Source organism: Leguminivora glycinivorella, chromosome 15 (genome assembly GCF_023078275.1).
Source record: "Leguminivora glycinivorella isolate SPB_JAAS2020 chromosome 15, LegGlyc_1.1, whole genome shotgun sequence".
In the NCBI taxonomy this organism is placed as follows: Eukaryota; Metazoa; Arthropoda; class Insecta; order Lepidoptera; family Tortricidae; genus Leguminivora; species Leguminivora glycinivorella.
Genome location: NC_062985.1, coordinates 21,062,659 through 21,083,980, shown reverse-complemented (window position 1 = coordinate 21,083,980; position 21,322 = coordinate 21,062,659). Strand labels below are relative to the sequence as shown.

Here is a 21,322-nt window from a genome sequence, read left to right as displayed (position 1 = left end):
AGAGCTGACCCCCAAAAGAAAGGGATAAGGGCAAGCCAATATTTGAAATGCTGTGAACTCGCGACTATGGATCACTAGCTTCATCCATCCATCGCTTTCTCAACTGAGCTACCAAGGCTGAAGTCTGTCTGGGTGAACCCAAGGACAACGAAATATCCACCGGTCCTTACGGAGCCATTACGCCTTCCCCAATCGTCATACATCGTCGTACATCTTTACTTTACATATTGATTGAATTGTAAGACATTTTGGAGTATTGTGTAAGGCTTTAAGTTGTCAAAGTGGCAGTAGACTAATAGTGGACTTGTTGCAGGCTTCGGATTCCTGTCGTTCGAGGAGGAGATGTCCGTTGAGCGCGTCACCCAGGAGCACTTCATCAACCTCAACGGGAAGCAGGTAACCACTCTTTTGCTGTCCACTTCCAATAGGGTACAGTCAAGGACATACCTCGGTATTCAATACAGATGCGATGGAGAATTTGGCGAAAAAAACAGTTTTAAACTTTGCAAAGAAAAACTAGCGGCGCGATAATCTCTAGCGCTCTTAAAACTTTTGCTATTAGCTTAGAACTTGCTGTGCGTTTAATTTTCCAAGCTGGACTTTGCAAACGTTATTACTATCATACGAGCACACAGAACTTAATTTAGATAGAAGAAACAAATTCATATATTTGTATAGGGGCCGAGCGTGTCAAATTTTGTACTGAAGTTGATTCTTACCTGTAATTTTAAATGTCTCAGGCTCTTGATTGTTCATAATTTTTGTGTTGTTGCAATTGAATATCACGTAACGAGGCATTTTTTATGTTTTGGTTGACTTCAACTTACAAAAATTGACGCCCGAAAGCTGCAAGCTGCGATTAAAGACGGACAACTCAGTGGATTTCACTGAGTTCATTTGACACGCTAAGTAGATACGTTTGCTTGATCTATGGTATATATGACATCTGTGTACGAGCACCAGTTTTTTTTAAATAGGTATAGTTTTAAGTCACTTTTTATCTAGGTATAGTTTAAGTCACTATACAGAATATGAAAATAGGCTCACACTTGGTGACACGAGTATGTCAACTAAGAAAATTGAGCACTGTTATTTTGGATAGTGATTTTAATGAAAATGTTAACAATTTCACTGTGATGCTAAACGTAGGTAATTAGGTATAGTTTATTGGTGTATAATCGCATAATATATCTCTCAGTCTAAAGTTTAGGTCAAGTCTCGAGTAATTTCCGAATTTGATGATTTTTGGCACAAAATCATTAAATTAATCAGCAAGTAAAATAATTTGTACAGTCAAGTGTAAAAATATGGGTGTACACATCTTACTCAAAAATATGTCCTATAGCATCTTAGTCCGGTGTAATAAGAGCGTAGTACCATATTTATGAGACGATTATTTCGATACGTATTTTTGCACTTGACTGTACGCATACTTATTTGCATACGCGTGAAATAAATAATCTTAGTTACTTTCAGTTGTTAAAACAAACGATAAGGAGATATCTCCTATGATTGCAGTAATCGTGACCTGACTCCAAATTGTATTGTCTAGCCGCTAATTATTATTATTTATTTTTATTATTAAATCATTTATTTCAGGCAACTTTAGTCCATAGATACACATATTCACAAAAGAAAAAAAGAAAAAGAAAATTACAATGAAAACTTAGGTACTTATATCAAATTAAATTAAATTAAATCAAGGATATACATTTAAAACAATTTCACTGTGCACTGATATATCAAATAATTCGATAACTCAATAATTCTAATAATCAAAAATAAAAATGTATAACAACCAATAATAATAATAAATTAATAATATTCAATAATTTATAAAACATTAAAATTTGCAAGCATGCGCAGTCAAATTCTATTCAAATGTCCGAAGCTTTAAGAACTAAAACTAGTTTTTTAAAGGTGCGCGGGGCCCGAGGGCCCCGCGGTGTTCTTTTTTTGTTTTTGTGCTTTGCTCTTCGTGTTTTGCTTATGCTTTTGCTTTTTGTTTTTGTGTTTTGCTTTAGCTTTTTGTTTTTGAGCTATGCTTTTTTGATTTATTGCTTTGCTTGTTTGCTTTTTTGCTTTAGCCTTTGCGTGCTTGGGAGCACTCTCTGCCCGCAGCTCGGCCTGCGGCCTCGCGTGCTTGGGAGCCTGTCAGACACGCTCCGGGCCTTCGGCCCTCCGCGTAGTTACTGTGGGGGTTGTAGGGAAGTTGGAGCTTAAACACGACCCAATAGTAAAAGTGTCTTGAGAAGCTCACGACTGGCCTGCGGCCTGCGGCCTCCGGCCCGTCGTTTCGCTTCTCTAAGACACTTTTACTATTGGGTCGTGTTTAAGCTCCAACTTCCCGGTCCGCCGGCGAGCCGATCAGGGACACTCCGGGCCTTCGGCCCTACGCGGAGCTCGGCCTTCGGCCTTCGCTGGGTTTCGAAGCTCCGCGTCGGGCCTTCGGCCCGCCGCTTCGCTTGTTAAGATACTTTTTGTTATTGTTTCGCTTGGGAGCACAGTCTGTACGCAGCTCGGCCTGCGGCCTTCGCGTGCTTGGGAGCACTCTCTGCCCGCAGCTCGGCCTGCGGCCTTCGCGTGCTTGGGAGTCTCTCAGACACGCTCCGGGCCTTCGGCCCTCCGCGTAGATACTGTGGGGGTTGTGGGGAAGTTGGAGCTTAAACACACCCCAATAGTAAAAGTGTCTTGAGAAGCTCACGACGGGCCTGCGGCCTGCGGCCTCCGGCCCGTCGTTTCGCTTCTCTAAGACACTTTTACTATTGGGTCGTGTTTAAGCTCCAACTTCCCGGTCCGCCGGCGAGCCGATCAGGGACGCTCCGGGCCTTCGGCCCTACGCGGAGCTCGGCCTTCGGCCTTCGCTGGGTTTCGAAGCTCCGCGTCGGGCCTTCGGCCCGCCGCTTCGCTTATTTAGATACTTTTTGTTATTGTTTTCTTGGGAGCACAGTCTGCACGCAGCTCGGCCTGCGGCCTTCGCGTGCTTGGGAGCACTCTGCCCGCAGCTCGGCCTGCGGCCTTCGCGTACTTGGGAGCCTGTCAGACACGCTCCGGGCCTTCGGCCGTCCGCGTAGTTACTGTGGGGATTGTAGGATTTGTAGGGAAGTTGGACCTCCGGCCTGCGGCCTCCGGCCCGCCGCGTCGCTTTTTAAACACTTTTACTTATATTTTCTTGCTTGGGAGCACTGTCTGTACGCAGCTCGGAACTTGGACCGGAGCAATGACCGTCGGGCTGTAGAACGCTCCCTCAGGCTGGTAGGGAAATTTGACTTTGTCCCCTCTCGCCGCCGTTTTTGACTTTTCCAAAAAATTTTTTTTCTCATTTCTATTTTTGGCCCCCGCTCTTACCACGTGCCAAATTTGAACGCGCTCGGACCGAAAATAAAAAAAAAAATTTCAAAGTCGGCCATTTTGAAATTTTGTAAATGCCATTCGATGGACCTCAGATAACTGTACAACATTAGTTTAAGCACTATTAACCTTTTTCCTACCGTTACGGAGCTATGGGAATTTAAAAAAAAACCTCCATACAAACTGGTAGGGAAATTTGACTTTGTCCCCTCTCGCCACCGTTTTTGACTTTTCCAAATTTTTTTTTCTCATTTCTATTTTTGGCCCCCGTTCTTACCACGTGCCAAATTTGAACGCGCTCGGACCGAAAATAAAAAAAAAAAATTTCAAAGTCGGCCATTTTGAAATTTTGTAAATGCCATTCGATGGACCTCAGATAACTGTACAATATTAGTTCAAGCACTATCAACCTTTTCCCTACCGTTACGGAGCTATGGGGATTTAAAAGAAGGACCTCCATACAAATTTCAATTGGCCTTCAAAGGGCGCCATTTTGAATTTTTCAAAATTTTCTTTTTGTATACTAATCTTGGGGTAGCTGTCTACCCGTGTGCAAAATTTCAGCGCGCTCGGACCATTTTGAAATTTTTCAAAAAAAAAGTCGGCCATTTTGATTTTTTTTTAATGCCATTCGATGGACCTCGGGTGACTGTATAACATTTGTTTGAGCACTTTTCACTTCTTTGTACCGTTACGGAGCTATGGTAATTAAAAGAAAAACCTCCATTCAAATTTCAATTGGCCCTCAAAGGCCGCCATTTTGAATTTTTCAAAATTTTCTTTTTGAATATAAATCTTGGGGCCACCTTCCACCCGTGTGCCAAATCTCAGCGCGCTAGGACCATTTTGAAATTTTTCAAAAAAAAAAGTCGGCCATTTTGAATTTTTTTTAATGCAACTTTTTTCTACTCGGATACCTGTATGACATTTGGTCGAGCACCCCCGGCTATCTCTTACGGTTTAAAAGTTGCCATACAAAATAAAAGTGGCCAGTTTTCCCACATTTGTAGCATTTTTCAATTTTTTTTTATTTCATTCGAATCAAGGCCGCTTGGAGATTCTATAACCAAAATTTGAGCTCTCTACGACAAACTTGAAAAATCGTCAAAAAAAAAAGTCGGCCATTTTGAAAAAAAAATGGCGGCGTCAAAAACTGCCCAGGGTCCTCTATGACATTTGGTCGAACACTCCCCGGCTAACTCCAGCCGTTTGGCCAGGCCGTCCGACATTTTTTTACCCGGAACCGGTAGACCGACGGTTTGATCTATCCGGGGTCGCAGGACCAAACTCTATACGACCACACCAAACACTGCCACCTTCAAATCCCCCTTCTGCCTATTTTTTGAAAAATGTCAGTCGGGTTGTAGCTTTATATTATATAGATACAGAACATAAATTAAGGAAGTGGGGGAACATGGAGACTATCCCAGTGCCTTGCTATAGGACAATCCAGCCTATTAGCCACCAGACTCGGAATGCTGTTGGGGCTCACACGAACGCGGCTCATAAGGGAAGCAGTCCGTTTGCGGATAATGGCCTGGAAGCCATCTATTCGTGTATCCGCAAACATACCTGAAGCGCTGCAGAACTTCGAAAGACCCAACAACATCCTGAGTACATTATTGTACTGAACGCGCAAGGCGTTGATTGCCCTCTGAGTATAGTTGACCCACAGGCTGCACGTGTAAAAAGATTGGCAATATGCCTTGAACAGAGTTATTTTAACTTCTCTTGAACAACGTGCAAACCTGCGAGCCACCATGTTACCCCGGACAGCCAACGCCCTGCGCTCCCTCTCGATGTCTGGATCGTCTGAGAGGCTCTCATCGACCCAGTGACCCAAGTACTTGAACTTATTGGTCCTATTCAGAGGTATCCCGTACAGCGAGATTTCCGGTACCCTATCCACCTTATGCTCACGCGGCTGGAAAACAAGAACCTCACTTTTAGCCACATTGTACCTGAGTCCGTGGGTCAACGCATACTCCTCGCACTTATTTAGGAGTTTTCTGATTGCACAGACAGAGGGTCCCAAGAGCACCATGTCATCAGCGTAGCTGATATTATTTACCATTTCTCCGGCAATTGCACATCCGACTCTGGTGCTACTGAGACCCTCTATGAGCGCATTAATGTACAGGTTAAAGAGACGCGGTGAGGTTAACCCCCCCTGCCTCACCCCGCACTTCAACCTGTACTCTTCAGAAAAGGCATTTCCCCACTTGACCACATTAATTTGGTTATTATACCAATAATCAAAAATACCTATAACATCCTCCGGTACGTCCGTCTCCGTACGAAGCTTATGCCAAAGAAGGTCGTAAGACACCATATCAAAAGCTTTTGATAGGTCAAGGAAACAAGCGTAAACTGGCGTTTTCCTATCAGTGGTATCAGTTTCCTATCATAATAAGGACTGTATCGTTAATTATACGAGCCCCAATGCAAATGATATCGTCTAGTATGAAAAAAATATTATGTCCTAACTTCGACCTCAAAATTCAGGATGAATTAGATGATTAGTAGAACATGTAACATAAAAACAAGAGAGCTTATAATGCATATTTTATTTATTCAAAACATAAATTAACAATTTTCCTCACTAGTAAACAAAAAAACATAATTTCACCAAATGTAACACTCGCAAAAATGTTCGTCTTCAGCGTAGCCGATGCAGAAAAGAACAACTACCACTTGGTGGCGTCACCTTTTGCATCTAAAACGGCCTTAATTCTGAGCGGCATTGTATCTACCAACTGTCTATACTCCTCAGGGGTTATTCCATTCCAGACACCCACAAGTTTCTCCTTAAAATCAGCTTTGGATTTAGAAGGATCTTTTCGCAACTTTTTCTTCATTTACCACTACAAAGTTTTTATGGGAGACAAGTCTGGACTGCTGGATGGCCATGATATGGTAGGAATTTGTTTTTGTTTCAGCCACTCCATCGTTGTCTTGCCAGTATGACATAAGGCACCATCTCGTTGAAAAGTAAATCCATTTATATACTTGAACTTTCTTATAGACGGTAGTGAACTCTATTCCAAGATGCTTTTGTATTTCTCTGCATTGACGGTTCCATCTATAAATTGCAGACATCCCACACCCTGTGCCGACATACAGCCCTAAATCATTTAAAGATGCTGGAAACTACACCTTGCGTTCAAGACAGTCTTTGTGAAATGCATCTCCTTTATCTTGAATGACTTTACTTCGTTCATCGCCAACTATGACCTCAAATTTGGATTTGTCGCTCCATATTATTTTTCGCCACTGATCGGCAGTCCAGTTTCTGTACTTTTGTGCAAATTTCAACCTGTTAGTTTTCTGCTTTTGAGTAAGTAATGGTTTCTGTTTAGCGGTGTGAAAACCGAAGCCCATTATTTTCATTACTGTCTTTCAGGTATCGACTGAAATGTTTATTTTGATCGCGTCATGCCATAGTTAGGTAAGTTCTCCTGCTCTTGCATGACGATTTTTCCTGATGATGCTCCTCAAAATCCTGTTTTCTCTTTGGCAGTTATTCTTCGACGGCCAGATTTATTTAAACAGGAGACGGTTCCGTGTTTTAGTTGATGCTGGATGATTGTATGCGCCGTAGATCTTGGCAAAAAAAGGTCTTTGGATATTTTGGAACGTAGATTTGCCGCTATTGTTACTGGAAATTATAATTTTCCTCACTGATTCAGGCACCGACTTACCTCTTGCTGTTTTGGTATAAAAATGTTGTAGAATAATTATATTTTTTACAGAATTTACCTTTTTATGTAGCCGTATATCATATCAGACGACTTATAATATTATTAATTCAATTTAAAATATTATTGTATAATATTAATCTTACTAAACTATTTTTATTTAAAATAGACGACCTATTATGCCTCAAATATGAACTAGGCGTATTTTTTTGCTTTAGATATGTTATTTTTATGATATGATTATATTAAAACATATAACATTAGGGCATTTTGTACGGCGCAAGATTAAACTAGTTTTAATGGCTTAGTGTGTCGTGTATTCCATTTATCATCAAAGTCAATCTGGGTTTAAATACCAGTTTCGGAAATAAATATCGCACGTTGAAGTGTGACTAGACGATATCATTTGCATTGGGGCTCGTAGGTACAAAACAAACCTTGTCTAAATGTTGACATGTGCATAATTTTGTATTATTATGGTCCGAGAGTATGATCTGAAGGTATTGGTAAGTACTATTTGATATAAGAAGGTCTGATATTTTTTTTATTTTAGGGACTTTATGGTACTTTCATTATAAGGTCTAGCAAATAAATTTCGGAGAACCCCTAATCTGGCTTAATTTGAGAATATCTCAAAGAATCTTTGTACGATTTCGACAAACAAAGGTTAATATGCTGCCAAAATATATTTTTTAAGAGTCCTCTTCATGGTTGTTCAATTGGGTACTTGCAGAATAAATGCGGTGAATTTATGTAATTAAAAAAAAACGCATTTTTGAGTAACGTTCCGGATTGCCGTAAATTTTTGATACAAGCAGGATGAGAGAAATAGATAAAAAAAATAGGCATAGGCCAATGTCTAATAGACATTCATGGTGTTTGAACAGTGCCTAAACCAGATCGATATAAACAGTGTATGATAGTTAAATTCGACATCAAAGTCGAAGTTAGCGTAAGCGCCATGCCATATTCTCTAAATGGCCGCCATACACAGATCATGAACTTTATTTTTTTTAAATAACAGTGGCTAGACTATGTCTAGATATCCTGCTTTGTGGATCATGTGTCGTTGAGGTTCGCACTGTACAATTTTTTTTCGCAATTGTGTCGTCTTGTACGCACTTTGTGAATTTTCTAGTGGCATTTGTCCGAAATCGTAATTGGTACTCGGGAGGATTAAGTCAATGCTGTCTAAACCACATGCTTTACGTCGAGTTTCTAGGACAAAATGCGTACCTTATTATGTGCCTTATTAAGCCCATGTCTTGTTATAAGAAAAAAATATAATAGCAAATAAATACGGCTACTCAAAGTTGTCTCCATATTTAACGATACAGTCTTTATATGCTCGCTTTTTTTCGCATTACTATTTCATTACTTTTAATTAATGACGTTTTTCACTATCTTTGTGCTTCGGTATATGTCAAAATTATTTAAAAAATAGTTTTGATATTATTCAAGTATAACCACAGAATATATAATAGTACAAGGTATAACTTAGTAATAAGACGATAATTTACGGACATATACAATTATAAATAATCCCTCTGGCACTAACTAACCACACTCCGAATATAATACCTACATTTTAGGGTTCTATCGTCAAATTATGACTTCTTTGATAATTATGTTATCTTATGATTTTATATTATTTTCAAATCAAATGCAAAAAACATAGACGATTTTAATTGTGGCCATACTAAGTATAGCGACTTATACGTAAACGTAATAGCTAGACGTTTTTGTCGAATAATCAAACGGACATGTGTGGCCAATCGGAACCGCCTGATAATCACATGTACCTGTTATTATTAATTGCTTTTGCAACACATACCGAAACTATCGGCTCATTAACTAGAAAAGCGAAATAAGCAATTATTATATGTCAATTATTTGAAACATAATTTTCTCTGCTGATTCTGAAGTAGTGGTTGATGAATTTCACTTTTTAACCAACTTCAAAAAAAGGAGGAGGTTCTCAATTCGACTAAATGTTTTTTTTTGTGTGTATGTTACTCGATATCTCCGAGAATCGTGGACCGATTTTCTATTTTTTTTTTTTTCAATAGAACAGGTATAACCCCGAGATGGTCCCATTGGCACCAAGTCAGGGTCTGATGATGGGTTCTTGGTGAAATCGAGGGAACTCTTCAAATGTTATAGTTATAGTTATAGGCACATGTAATGTTTTTAGTGTATTTTTTGGAGAATATAATTATTGCAAATATGGCCAGTTTCGTGTACTGAAATAAACTATACCTACATCAGAATTATATCGTTATGCGTTTGTCGGTCTGTATGTTCCCGAAAAACTCAAAAACGTGTGAACTGTGAATGGATTTAAGAGAATTATAAATTCAACACTACAATAATACGTATACGTAAATTCGACCATATCTCGTTTTACCGTCGCCAGCTCAACTGGCTCTCCATCCGCCGTCGTAGGTCCCTTCGAATACTCTGCACCCTATTCTCAATCCTGTTTGAGCCTTCTGCTCCTATCTATCTAAAAAACAAGTTCCTGTTTGACACCCCTCGTCCAGGCAGTGAGCTGCGTACATCTCGTATTCTTAAGCTTTCTATTCCAGCTCACCGCACTGGGTTTATGACTAACTCTTTTGCTGTCCAGGCGAGCCGTCTCTGGAATTCGCTCCCTCTCAATATCAGACAAGCCCCAAGCAAGTTAGCTTTCAAGCGGTTGGTACATCAGTATCTGCTGAAACAAGAGTTCGAGTAGCATCCATCAATATTAGTATATATATAATATTTGTATGTATTAATTATATAATAAGTTTATTAAGTATATATGTATAATATTTTTATTTATGTATTTTATCACTATTTTGTATTGTACTTCAGCTGTTTTCGATTAATTCTAATCTGTTATTTTTCATTCTCTTTGCACCATTTTTACTTGTCTCTGTTTGGCCCGATGGTTGACTGGTAGAGAATGCCATTAGGCATTAAGTCCGCCATTTGTACATTTTTATTTTATTTATGTGCAATAAAGTTTAAATAAATAAATAAATAAATAATAAGTCTGGTCTTAAAAGGCGCTAGTGTAAAAATTGTTAAAGTTGTTAATGTCTAAAGAATTATTAAAAACAGCATTCGCCCTTTTGTAAATTTATATCCACATCCAGGCAGTGCCTAAAGGCCATTATTGCCGTTGGTACGTTCAGATGTTTGTGGGACATTGATGCAAATTAGCATATACTTTGTGTTCATCATGTGAACTCGAAAGTCTACAAGGTTTGCTACATTGATTTTAAAATATTTCATTGTATTGGTTAGAGACATATCAGACATATGCGATTGTATGAAATACGGTTCCGGCTGTTCAAGACGTCCAATTGTTCATACAATTGACAACAAGGCGACGTATAAGGGCATTTTCAAAAATTGGAACCCTAAATTAGTGAAAGTTGTTAACGTCACAAAACTGACATCGAGTTATTTTTTTTAACGAATGTCACTAATTTTGGGTTCCAATTTCTGAAAATGCCCATAGATCAGTCAACCCTACTCTTTTTCTAAAGGCGATACAAAAAATAGGACGGTTTTGTCATTACACTACACACTGCTACAAAAAAAGAGCTCGTCAGTTAGTTAGCTCATTTGCAGCACATCAAATTTCATTATTTAAAGATGACCTTGACATGTGAAACACATTAAAATTTACACTCACGGAACCGTCTAAGGACCCAGTTGCATCAACCACAGGTAACAGACATAAACGTGACGCGTATACGATACTGGCAGGGTCGCCATGTAGTGTAGGTCATTAATTAAACAACTTCTGGTATTCGAAGGTGGTATATGATGATGATGATGTGATGAAGTGGTATATAATCCGATTAATAAATACGACGAGTACATCTTATATACTAGGACTAAGCTAAAGGAGTGTGTGTAAATACTAACCCCCTTATTCATAAATGTTCACTAAAGTTATCAAGCCGATAAAGTTCGTTTGCCCCTTTCCGACGTATTGGTGTGATAGAAAGAGACAAAGTAACTTTATCAGCTTGGTGACTTTAGTGAACGTTTATGAATAAGGGTGTAAATATGTAGCTAGCATGCTACAATGCGAAGGCCCAAAACATACAAATACAAATAATTTATTAATAAAAACATAATTGTATAGTGATTGTTCATAAAGACTAAGAATTGTTATACATATAAAGAGATGTTTTATACAAATGCCTGAGCTAGGATAGTTCCTGTGTTTCAGGCAAAGGAAGGACTAAATTGGTGATTTATTTTTAATTACACACAAGACATATTTTAGTAGGTTCCGAACTATTACATATCAATATTCAGTAGGTAATTATTTTACGACCATTAGCAAATTTTCTGTATCATCGTACGTCATATATTTTGCAGGGCTCATCGTAGAGCACTTTTACAGCAAACATAGCTAAGAGGATATAAGTCTAATTTTGCATTTAACCTGTTGTATAGAAATGGGCCCAGAAAGACGAAAAATCTATATGAAAAAACATATTCTCAGTGAGCTCGATACAAGGTGTGTTACATTTGCAGGTGGAGATCAAGCGCGCGGAGCCGCGCGACGGGTCCGGCAAGCTGGGCTCGGGCGGCATGGGCGGCGGCATGTCGGCGCCCGGGGACGCGCCCGCCGCCGGCCAGTGGGGGCCCCCCGCCGCCGCGCCCATCAACATGATCCAGGGACACAACGGCCAGATGGGCGGCCCGCCCATCAACATGCCCATGGCCGGCCCCAACATCATGCAGGGGTGAGTGAGAATTAGCTTGGTTCACACACTCTCGCGAGGCCCATATCGTAAGTTCTCATGCGCACCAGCGTGCGTAGTGTAGATATATATCTCTATCGCTCTTGCGTATTGGCGCGACAGAGCCAGACTAACTTTCGCGGCTTTTCGTTTTCGTTTTCGCGTCGTAGAAATGCCATTCGGTTTATACGGGGCCAGGTTTCTACGCCCGAGCCACTTCGGCAAGATGGCAGCCCTCAGTCAGCTGTTCAAAATAGCACATATTTATTTATTCCCGTATCCCGTGATTCGTGGTTTTCGCATTTTATTCTATGAGAATATCTCATAAGAATGTTATGTCTGGAGTTGAATGATTAGCGACGTACGATTCGTGGCGCTTTGCGACGTTTTTTTGCAGTTACGCTTAAGTTTTCTTATTCTGTTATTTTGTACTAGCTTTTTCGCTCGCGTTAAATTCGAGAATTGCGGAATGCTCCTTACAAATTTCCACCCCCCCATTTTGGGGAAGTAGGGGGTTAGAGAGAGACAAAAGTCGGTCTATGTCACTCTCCATCCCTTCAACTATGTCCACTTAAAAATACGTCAATACATCGCTCCGTTTTGCCGTGAAAGGACAAAGAAACAGACACACACACACCCCACACGTTTTAACCCTCGACGCAAAAACAACGGAGTGTTCTTAGTTTGACGCGTCTGTCTTGTCTATCTGTCTCTGTCCGTCCGTCTGTCTGTCTGTCTGTGACATCGTAGCTCCCGAACGGATGAACAAATTTCGATTTAGTTTTTTTTGTTTGAAATCCGAGTTAGTCTAGAGAGTTCTTAGCCATGTTTCATAAAAATCGGTCCACTATGTCGCAGTCGGGGATTTTTTTTAAATTGTAATTTTGTGATTCGGGTAGGTTGTATAGTATTAGTATGGATGTGTCGGTGATGTGATGAGTATCGTTTCCCCCCGCAGGTACCAAGGCTGGGGCACGTCGCCGGGGCAGACGTCGTACGCCGGGTACGGCGCGGCGGGCGGCGCAGCGGGGCCGGGCTCGTACCAGGGCTGGGGCGCGCCCCCCCAGCAGGCGCCGCCGCACGCGCCCGCCTGGCCCGCCAACAACAACTACTCGCAGCACACGCAGCCGCCCGCGCAGGGCTACGGCAGCTACGGTCAGTACCACCAGTCCACCACCCACCACCACCACCCACCACCGCGGCGGGGCCGGGCTCGTACCAGGGCTGGGGCGCGCCCCCAGCAGGCGCCGCCGCACGCGCCCGCCTGGCCCGCCAACAACAACTACTCGCAGCACACGCAGCCGCCCGCGCAGGGCTACGGCAGCTACGGTCAGTACCACCAGACCACCACCCACCACCACCACCCACCACCGCGGCGGGGCCGGGCTCGTACCAGGGCTGGGGCGCGCCCCCCCAGCAGGCGCCGCCGCACGCGCCCGCCTGGCCCGCCAACAACAACTACTCGCAGCACACGCAGCCGCCCGCGCAGGGCTACGGCAGCTACGGTCAGTACCACCAGTCCACCACCCACCACCACCACCCACCACCGCGGCGGGGCCGGGCTCGTACCAGGGCTGGGGCGCGCCCCCCCAGCAGGCGCCGCCGCACGCGCCCGCCTGGCCCGCCAACAACAACTACTCGCAGCACACGCAGCCGCCCGCGCAGGGCTACGGCAGCTACGGTCAGTACCACCAGTCCACCACCCACCACCACCACCCACCACCGCGGCGGGGCCGGGCTCGTACCAGGGCTGGGGCGCGCCCCCCCAGCAGGCGCCGCCGCACGCGCCCGCCTGGCCCGCCAACAACAACTACTCGCAGCACACGCAGCCGCCCGCGCAGGGCTACGGCAGCTACGGTCAGTACCACCAGTCCACCACCCACCACCACCACCCACCACCGCGGCGGGGCCGGGCTCGTACCAGGGCTGGGGCGCGCCCCCCCAGCAGGCGCCGCCGCACGCGCCCGCCTGGCCCGCCAACAACAACTACTCGCAGCACACGCAGCCGCCCGCGCAGGGCTACGGCAGCTACGGTCAGTACCACCAGTCCACCACCCACCACCACCACCCACCACCGCGGCGGGGCCGGGCTCGTACCAGGGCTGGGGCGCGCCCCCCCAGCAGGCGCCGCCGCACGCGCCCGCCTGGCCCGCCAACAACAACTACTCGCAGCACACGCAGCCGCCCGCGCAGGGCTACGGCAGCTACGGTCAGTACCACCAGTCCACCACCCACCACCACCACCCACCACCGCGGCGGGGCCGGGCTCGTACCAGGGCTGGGGCGCGCCCCCCCAGCAGGCGCCGCCGCACGCGCCCGCCTGGCCCGCCAACAACAACTACTCGCAGCACACGCAGCCGCCCGCGCAGGGCTACGGCAGCTACGGTCAGTACCACCAGTCCACCACCCACCACCACCACCCACCACCGCGGCGGGGCCGGGCTCGTACCAGGGCTGGGGCGCGCCCCCCCAGCAGGCGCCGCCGCACGCGCCCGCCTGGCCCGCCAACAACAACTACTCGCAGCACACGCAGCCGCCCGCGCAGGGCTACGGCAGCTACGGTCAGTACCACCAGTCCACCACCCACCACCACCACCCACCACCGCGGCGGGGCCGGGCTCGTACCAGGGCTGGGGCGCGCACCACCACCCACCACCACCCCCCCAGCAGGCGCCGCCGCACGCGCCCGCCTGGCCCGCCAACAACAACTACTCGCAGCACACGCAGCCGCCCGCGCAGGGCTACGGCAGCTACGGTCAGTACCACCAGTCCACCACCCACCACCACCACCCACCACCGCGGCGGGGCCGGGCTCGTACCAGGGCTGGGGCGCGCCCCCCCAGCAGGCGCCGCCGCACGCGCCCGCCTGGCCCGCCAACAACAACTACTCGCAGCACACGCAGCCGCCCGCGCAGGGCTACGGCAGCTACGGTCAGTACCACCAGTCCACCACCCACCACCACCACCCACCACCGCGGCGGGGCCGGGCTCGTACCAGGGCTGGGGCGCGCCCCCCCAGCAGGCGCCGCCGCACGCGCCCGCCTGGCCCGCCAACAACAACTACTCGCAGCACACGCAGCCGCCCGCGCAGGGCTACGGCAGCTACGGTCAGTACCACCAGTCCACCACCCACCACCACCACCCACCACCGCGGCGGGGCCGGGCTCGTACCAGGGCTGGGGCGCGCCCCCCCAGCAGGCGCCGCCGCACGCGCCCGCCTGGCCCGCCAACAACAACTACTCGCAGCACACGCAGCCGCCCGCGCAGGGCTACGGCAGCTACGGTCAGTACCACCAGTCCACCACCCACCACCACCACCCACCACCGCGGCGGGGCCGGGCTCGTACCAGGGCTGGGGCGCGCCCCCCCAGCAGGCGCCGCCGCACGCGCCCGCCTGGCCCGCCAACAACAACTACTCGCAGCACACGCAGCCGCCCGCGCAGGGCTACGGCAGCTACGGTCAGTACCACCAGTCCACCACCCACCACCACCACCCACCACCGCGGCGGGGCCGGGCTCGTACCAGGGCTGGGGCGCGCCCCCCCAGCAGGCGCCGCCGCACGCGCCCGCCTGGCCCGCCAACAACAACTACTCGCAGCACACGCAGCCGCCCGCGCAGGGCTACGGCAGCTACGGTCAGTACCACCAGTCCACCACCCACCACCACCACCCACCACCGCGGCGGGGCCGGGCTCGTACCAGGGCTGGGGCGCGCCCCCCCAGCAGGCGCCGCCGCACGCGCCCGCCTGGCCCGCCAACAACAACTACTCGCAGCACACGCAGCCGCCCGCGCAGGGCTACGGCAGCTACGGTCAGTACCACCAGTCCACCACCCACCACCACCACCCACCACCGCGGCGGGGCCGGGCTCGTACCAGGGCTGGGGCGCGCCCCCCCAGCAGGCGCCGCCGCACGCGCCCGCCTGGCCCGCCAACAACAACTACTCGCAGCACACGCAGCCGCCCGCGCAGGGCTACGGCAGCTACGGTCAGTACCACCAGTCCACCACCCACCACCACCACCCACCACCGCGGCGGGGCCGGGCTCGTACCAGGGCTGGGGCGCGCCCCCCCAGCAGGCGCCGCCGCACGCGCCCGCCTGGCCCGCCAACAACAACTACTCGCAGCACACGCAGCCGCCCGCGCAGGGCTACGGCAGCTACGGTCAGTACCACCAGTCCACCACCCACCACCACCACCCACCACCGCGGCGGGGCCGGGCTCGTACCAGGGCTGGGGCGCGCCCCCCCAGCAGGCGCCGCCGCACGCGCCCGCCTGGCCCGCCAACAACAACTACTCGCAGCACACGCAGCCGCCCGCGCAGGGCTACGGCAGCTACGGTCAGTACCACCAGTCCACCACCCACCACCACCACCCACCACCGCGGCGGGGCCGGGCTCGTACCAGGGCTGGGGCGCGCCCCCCCAGCAGGCGCCGCCGCACGCGCCCGCCTGGCCCGCCAACAACAACTACTCGCAGCACACGCAGCCGCCCGCGCAGGGCTACGGCAGCTACGGTCAGTACCACCAGTCCACCACCCACCACCACCACCCACCACCGCGGCGGGGCCGGGCTCGTACCAGGGCTGGGGCGCGCCCCCCCAGCAGGCGCCGCCGCACGCGCCCGCCTGGCCCGCCAACAACAACTACTCGCAGCACACGCAGCCGCCCGCGCAGGGCTACGGCAGCTACGGTCAGTACCACCAGTCCACCACCCACCACCACCACCCACCACCGCGGCGGGGCCGGGCTCGTACCAGGGCTGGGGCGCGCCCCCCCAGCAGGCGCCGCCGCACGCGCCCGCCTGGCCCGCCAACAACAACTACTCGCAGCACACGCAGCCGCCCGCGCAGGGCTACGGCAGCTACGGTCAGTACCACCAGTCCACCACCCACCACCACCACCCACCACCGCGGCGGGGCCGGGCTCGTACCAGGGCTGGGGCGCGCCCCCCCAGCAGGCGCCGCCGCACGCGCCCGCCTGGCCCGCCAACAACAACTACTCGCAGCACACGCAGCCGCCCGCGCAGGGCTACGGCAGCTACGGTCAGTACCACCAGTCCACCACCCACCACCACCACCCACCACCGCGGCGGGGCCGGGCTCGTACCAGGGCTGGGGCGCGCCCCCCCAGCAGGCGCCGCCGCACGCGCCCGCCTGGCCCGCCAACAACAACTACTCGCAGCACACGCAGCCGCCCGCGCAGGGCTACGGCAGCTACGGTCAGTACCACCAGTCCACCACCCACCACCACCACCCACCACCGCGGCGGGGCCGGGCTCGTACCAGGGCTGGGGCGCGCCCCCCCAGCAGGCGCCGCCGCACGCGCCCGCCTGGCCCGCCAACAACAACTACTCGCAGCACACGCAGCCGCCCGCGCAGGGCTACGGCAGCTACGGTCAGTACCACCAGACCACCACCCACCACCACCACCCACCACCGCGGCGGGGCCGGGCTCGTACCAGGGCTGGGGCGCGCCCCCCCAGCAGGCGCCGCCGCACGCGCCCGCCTGGCCCGCCAACAACAACTACTCGCAGCACACGCAGCCGCCCGCGCAGGGCTACGGCAGCTACGGTCAGTACCACCAGTCCACCACCCACCACCACCACCCACCACCGCGGCGGGCCCGGGCTCGTACCAGGGCTGGGGCGCGCCCCCCCAGCAGGCGCCGCCTGGCCCGCCAACAACAACTACTCGCAGCACACGCAGCCGCCCGCGCAGGGCTACGGCAGCTACGGTCAGTACCACCAGTCCACCACCCACCACCACCACCCACCACCGCGGCGGGGCCGGGCTCGTACCAGGGCTGGGGCGCGCCCCCCCAGCAGGCGCCGCCGCACGCGCCCGCCTGGCCCGCCAACAACAACTACTCGCAGCACACGCAGCCGCCCGCGCAGGGCTACGGCAGCTACGGTCAGTACCACCAGTCCACCACCCACCACCACCACCCACCACCGCGGCGGGGCCGGGCTCGTACCAGGGCTGGGGCGCGCCCCCCCAGCAGGCGCCGCCGCACGCGCCCGCCTGGCCCGCCAACAACAACTACTCGCAGCACACGCAGCCGCCCGCGCAGGGCTACGGCAGCTACGGTCAGTACCACCAGTCCACCACCCACCACCACCACCCACCACCGCGGCGGGGCCGGGCTCGTACCAGGGCTGGGGCGCGCCCCCCCAGCAGGCGCCGCCGCACGCGCCCGCCTGGCCCGCCAACAACAACTACTCGCAGCACACGCAGCCGCCCGCGCAGGGCTACGGCAGCTACGGTCAGTACCACCAGTCCACCACCCACCACCACCACCCACCACCGCGGCGGGGCCGGGCTCGTACCAGGGCTGGGGCGCGCCCCCCCAGCAGGCGCCGCCGCACGCGCCCGCCTGGCCCGCCAACAACAACTACTCGCAGCACACGCAGCCGCCCGCGCAGGGCTACGGCAGCTACGGTCAGTACCACCACCCACCACCCACCACCGCTCTACTCTTGTCGCTCTACCTGGCTTCGAAAATATCCGATATTTATTATAAATATCGGATATATATCAACTTTGATATATATCCATTTTGTATGTAAGGCAATTATTATTGAATTATTTATGAATACAACTTTAGATAGGAAATTTCTACTAAAAACAACATTTAGTAGAAAAACAGTAACAAACACAAAAAAAAAACATATTTTTAACAATATTACATTTTTTAAACCATTTTTGTATTGCAATATTTATAACCAAATGGTAAATATCGGATATTTATATTCATTGATATATATCGTCGAACCTCGCTGGATATATATCCGATATACATTATATATCGGATATATATCCTCGAACCCTGCGCTATACATAGGGTTGTTATCGTATAATATACCTGAGGACATGTCAGACGTGATGACAGCGTTAGGATCGCACGTTCGACACGTCTCGGTCAAGAATCACGGTAAGAATCTTTAAGCCCTCTAGGAAACATAGCCTGCTGAACACCACACAAAAAAAAATTACCGTAAAAGCGAGTTTGCACTCCGTCCGGTCCGAATCCGTGAAAATAAGATCCGTCGTAGCCGTAGAATTATTTGTAAGGTAATTTACGCACTTGTTCCGAAGAATGACAGAAAAAATAGGATAACGGATATCGGATCTAGTGCGGTATTTAATGACCAATATCTGGGCAACCGAGCTTCGCTCGGTTCTGTTTCGTATCCTTGACATGTGTCGCCATCTAGTTCAAAAATGAATAGTACCTACATCGAGCGAAAGAATTCTCAGCCTTAACAACACAACTACTCCACACGAGATGGCGCGCATTTTGCCACAAAAACTCAAATAGTGTATTTTTCTATTCGTTTTAGCCTTGTCGCCTGTGTCGCCATCTAGTGTTTGCAATAAATAGTACTTACATCAACCGAAAGAATTCTGTCTTAACAGTACAACTACTGCACACGAGATGGCGCGCGAAGAAAAACTCATGAAAACTCGAAAATTCGCGTTTTCCGGGACCTAAGGATAAGTTAGACCGATTTTTCACCCCCAAAAACCCCCCACATAACAAATTTCTGCGAAATCGTTAGAGCGGTTTCCGAGATCGTCAGTGTAAATAAATATATATATAAATAAATAAATAAATATACAAGAATTGCTCGTTTAAAAGTATAAGATAGAAATAGTTATACGGCTACTACATATCTTATTCCGATCGGATGTAGTGCGAAACCGCTCTAACTCAACAACTTTATGGAAACTATTAGACTAAAGGTTTTTATGGCGACACTTGGGAGACGAAGCCAAGAAAAATAAGCTAAGCTCGCGCCCATAAAAAAATCGATAATTTGACTTTGATTTCAAGAGATTCTAATTTGAACGTTGAATTAGTCCACATCCAGGCAGTGCCGCGTCTAAATCGCCGTCGGTACGTTCAGATGTTTGTGGGAAAGCAACGCAAATCCGCATATGCTTCAGTTCCATTGAGCTGAAAGTCTAAAAGGTTTGCGACAGAATAATGCTCGTAGTTGGGAGGCAACGTCCACGGTTTTACGCACGAGTAGGCCGCAGGCTATTTCTATATGCTTCGTGTTAGTGAACTATTCTAATGTGTGAAAAATTACATGGGTGAATGCCAATCAGATGCATAAATGTCTCTGCAATTATTTAAAAATGTGCGTGGGACTGAGATTTTTTACGCGCTGTGAATAGAATGTACATTTCAAGAGTTTTTATTATATGAAATACAAAAATAATAGTGATAGTCGTAGTTTATTTAACTCAGAGGTTCCCAATCTTATCAGTCCCGTAGCACACTAAGAAAGTTGCCTCACGGTGCCCGTTCTTACTATGGGAATCTTTGGCTAAACTCATTTGCCATTTTAGTATTAATCTAGGGCTCAGGCCTAAAGTAACTAAAATTTGGATAGTCTTTAGATTTTGATTGCCATATTGTTTAGTCAAGCGGAGTAGACTTAGCAACAAGCACTAGATTCTCGCCTAGACTCGGTCTGTTCGTGCGTAAACCTTGGGGTGGCTAACGGGCGGTGTTTGTGCAGCCGGCTACAGCGGCTCGGGCGCGGCGGCCTCCTCCTGGAACGGACAAAACTCGAACTCCACCGCCTCCGGTGAGTGTCGATAGCGAGTTGCGAGGCCCCATACCACTTGTGAACTATTGCTGGGCCGTAACATTAAACATTACAGAATAGGAAAATGATAGCCCAGGTCAGGACAGGCCTTGATAGCGAGTTGCGTCAACGATATAGCGAGTTGCAAGGCCCATTCCATTTCTAAATGAGTGTTGGGCCATAACATTACAGAGTTCGCAGATTAGGAAGATCGCAGGGTGGGCGTTGAGAGTCTCCATCCCACTTCTGAACTAGTTGCTGGGCCATAACATTACAGATTAAGAAGTGAGCATAGTGCTCATGCCAGGATTTCTAATTATTATTCTACTATTATAATGTAGTGTATGACGCATTGACGACTTTATTTAACGTAAAACGGACACAGGTGGTTGCTAAGAAATGATTTTTAGGCGTTCTAATTAAAATAAAGATGTATTATTGGCCTGACAGTGTTTATGTTACGGTCGGGTCTAAAATATAAGTTTTATTCCGTATCGTGTTTTTGGAATGTCGTTTATGATATTTGTGTGATGCAGGTTCGTACGTGCCGCTGTCGGAGGGCGGCGAGATGTACGGGCGCGGCGGCGGCGGCGGCGCGCCGGCGCTCACGGGCGCGCTCTCCTCCGCGGCCGCGCTCAGCAAGTCCTCCTCCGCCGACTACTCCTCCTACCAGCAGTACCCGCCCGCCTACCAGCAGGACCAGGTACACCGCTGCTGACCGCACACATGTCCATGTCCATGTCCATGTCCACACACACACACACTAGGCTACACCCAGTCTAGTCCGAGCGACTACCTCAAGCTCCGAACGGTAACACGCGGAGCGTTGACGATTGTCACTTTGACTAGGCCGGCAGATACGCTGAGAGAACATGCCGACGACAAAGGAAAAGAGGTGAACACTAGTTGGATAAACTTTGTC

At 49.5% G+C, this 21,322-nt stretch overlaps 1 protein-coding gene across 7 annotated transcripts in view; it reads left to right on the top strand.

The window, feature by feature from the left end:
- Positions 1 to 21,322, top strand: part of LOC125233784 (trithorax group protein osa-like) — an 84,503-nt gene that overhangs the window by 44,627 nt on the left and 18,554 nt on the right. For 6 of the 7 annotated variants that reach the window (XM_048139880.1, XM_048139879.1, XM_048139881.1 and 3 more), the window contains 6 exons: positions 314 to 396; positions 11,595 to 11,806; positions 12,762 to 12,873; positions 13,048 to 14,103; positions 14,474 to 17,198; positions 20,937 to 21,103. In XM_048139880.1, the coding sequence (XP_047995837.1) occupies positions 314 to 396; positions 11,595 to 11,806; positions 12,762 to 12,873; positions 13,048 to 14,103; positions 14,474 to 17,198; positions 20,937 to 21,103 (4,355 nt within the window). The remainder of the gene's footprint in view (positions 1 to 313; positions 397 to 11,594; positions 11,807 to 12,761; positions 12,874 to 13,047; positions 14,104 to 14,473; positions 17,199 to 20,936; positions 21,104 to 21,322) is intronic. The other variant, XM_048139885.1, reaches the window with a different exon arrangement.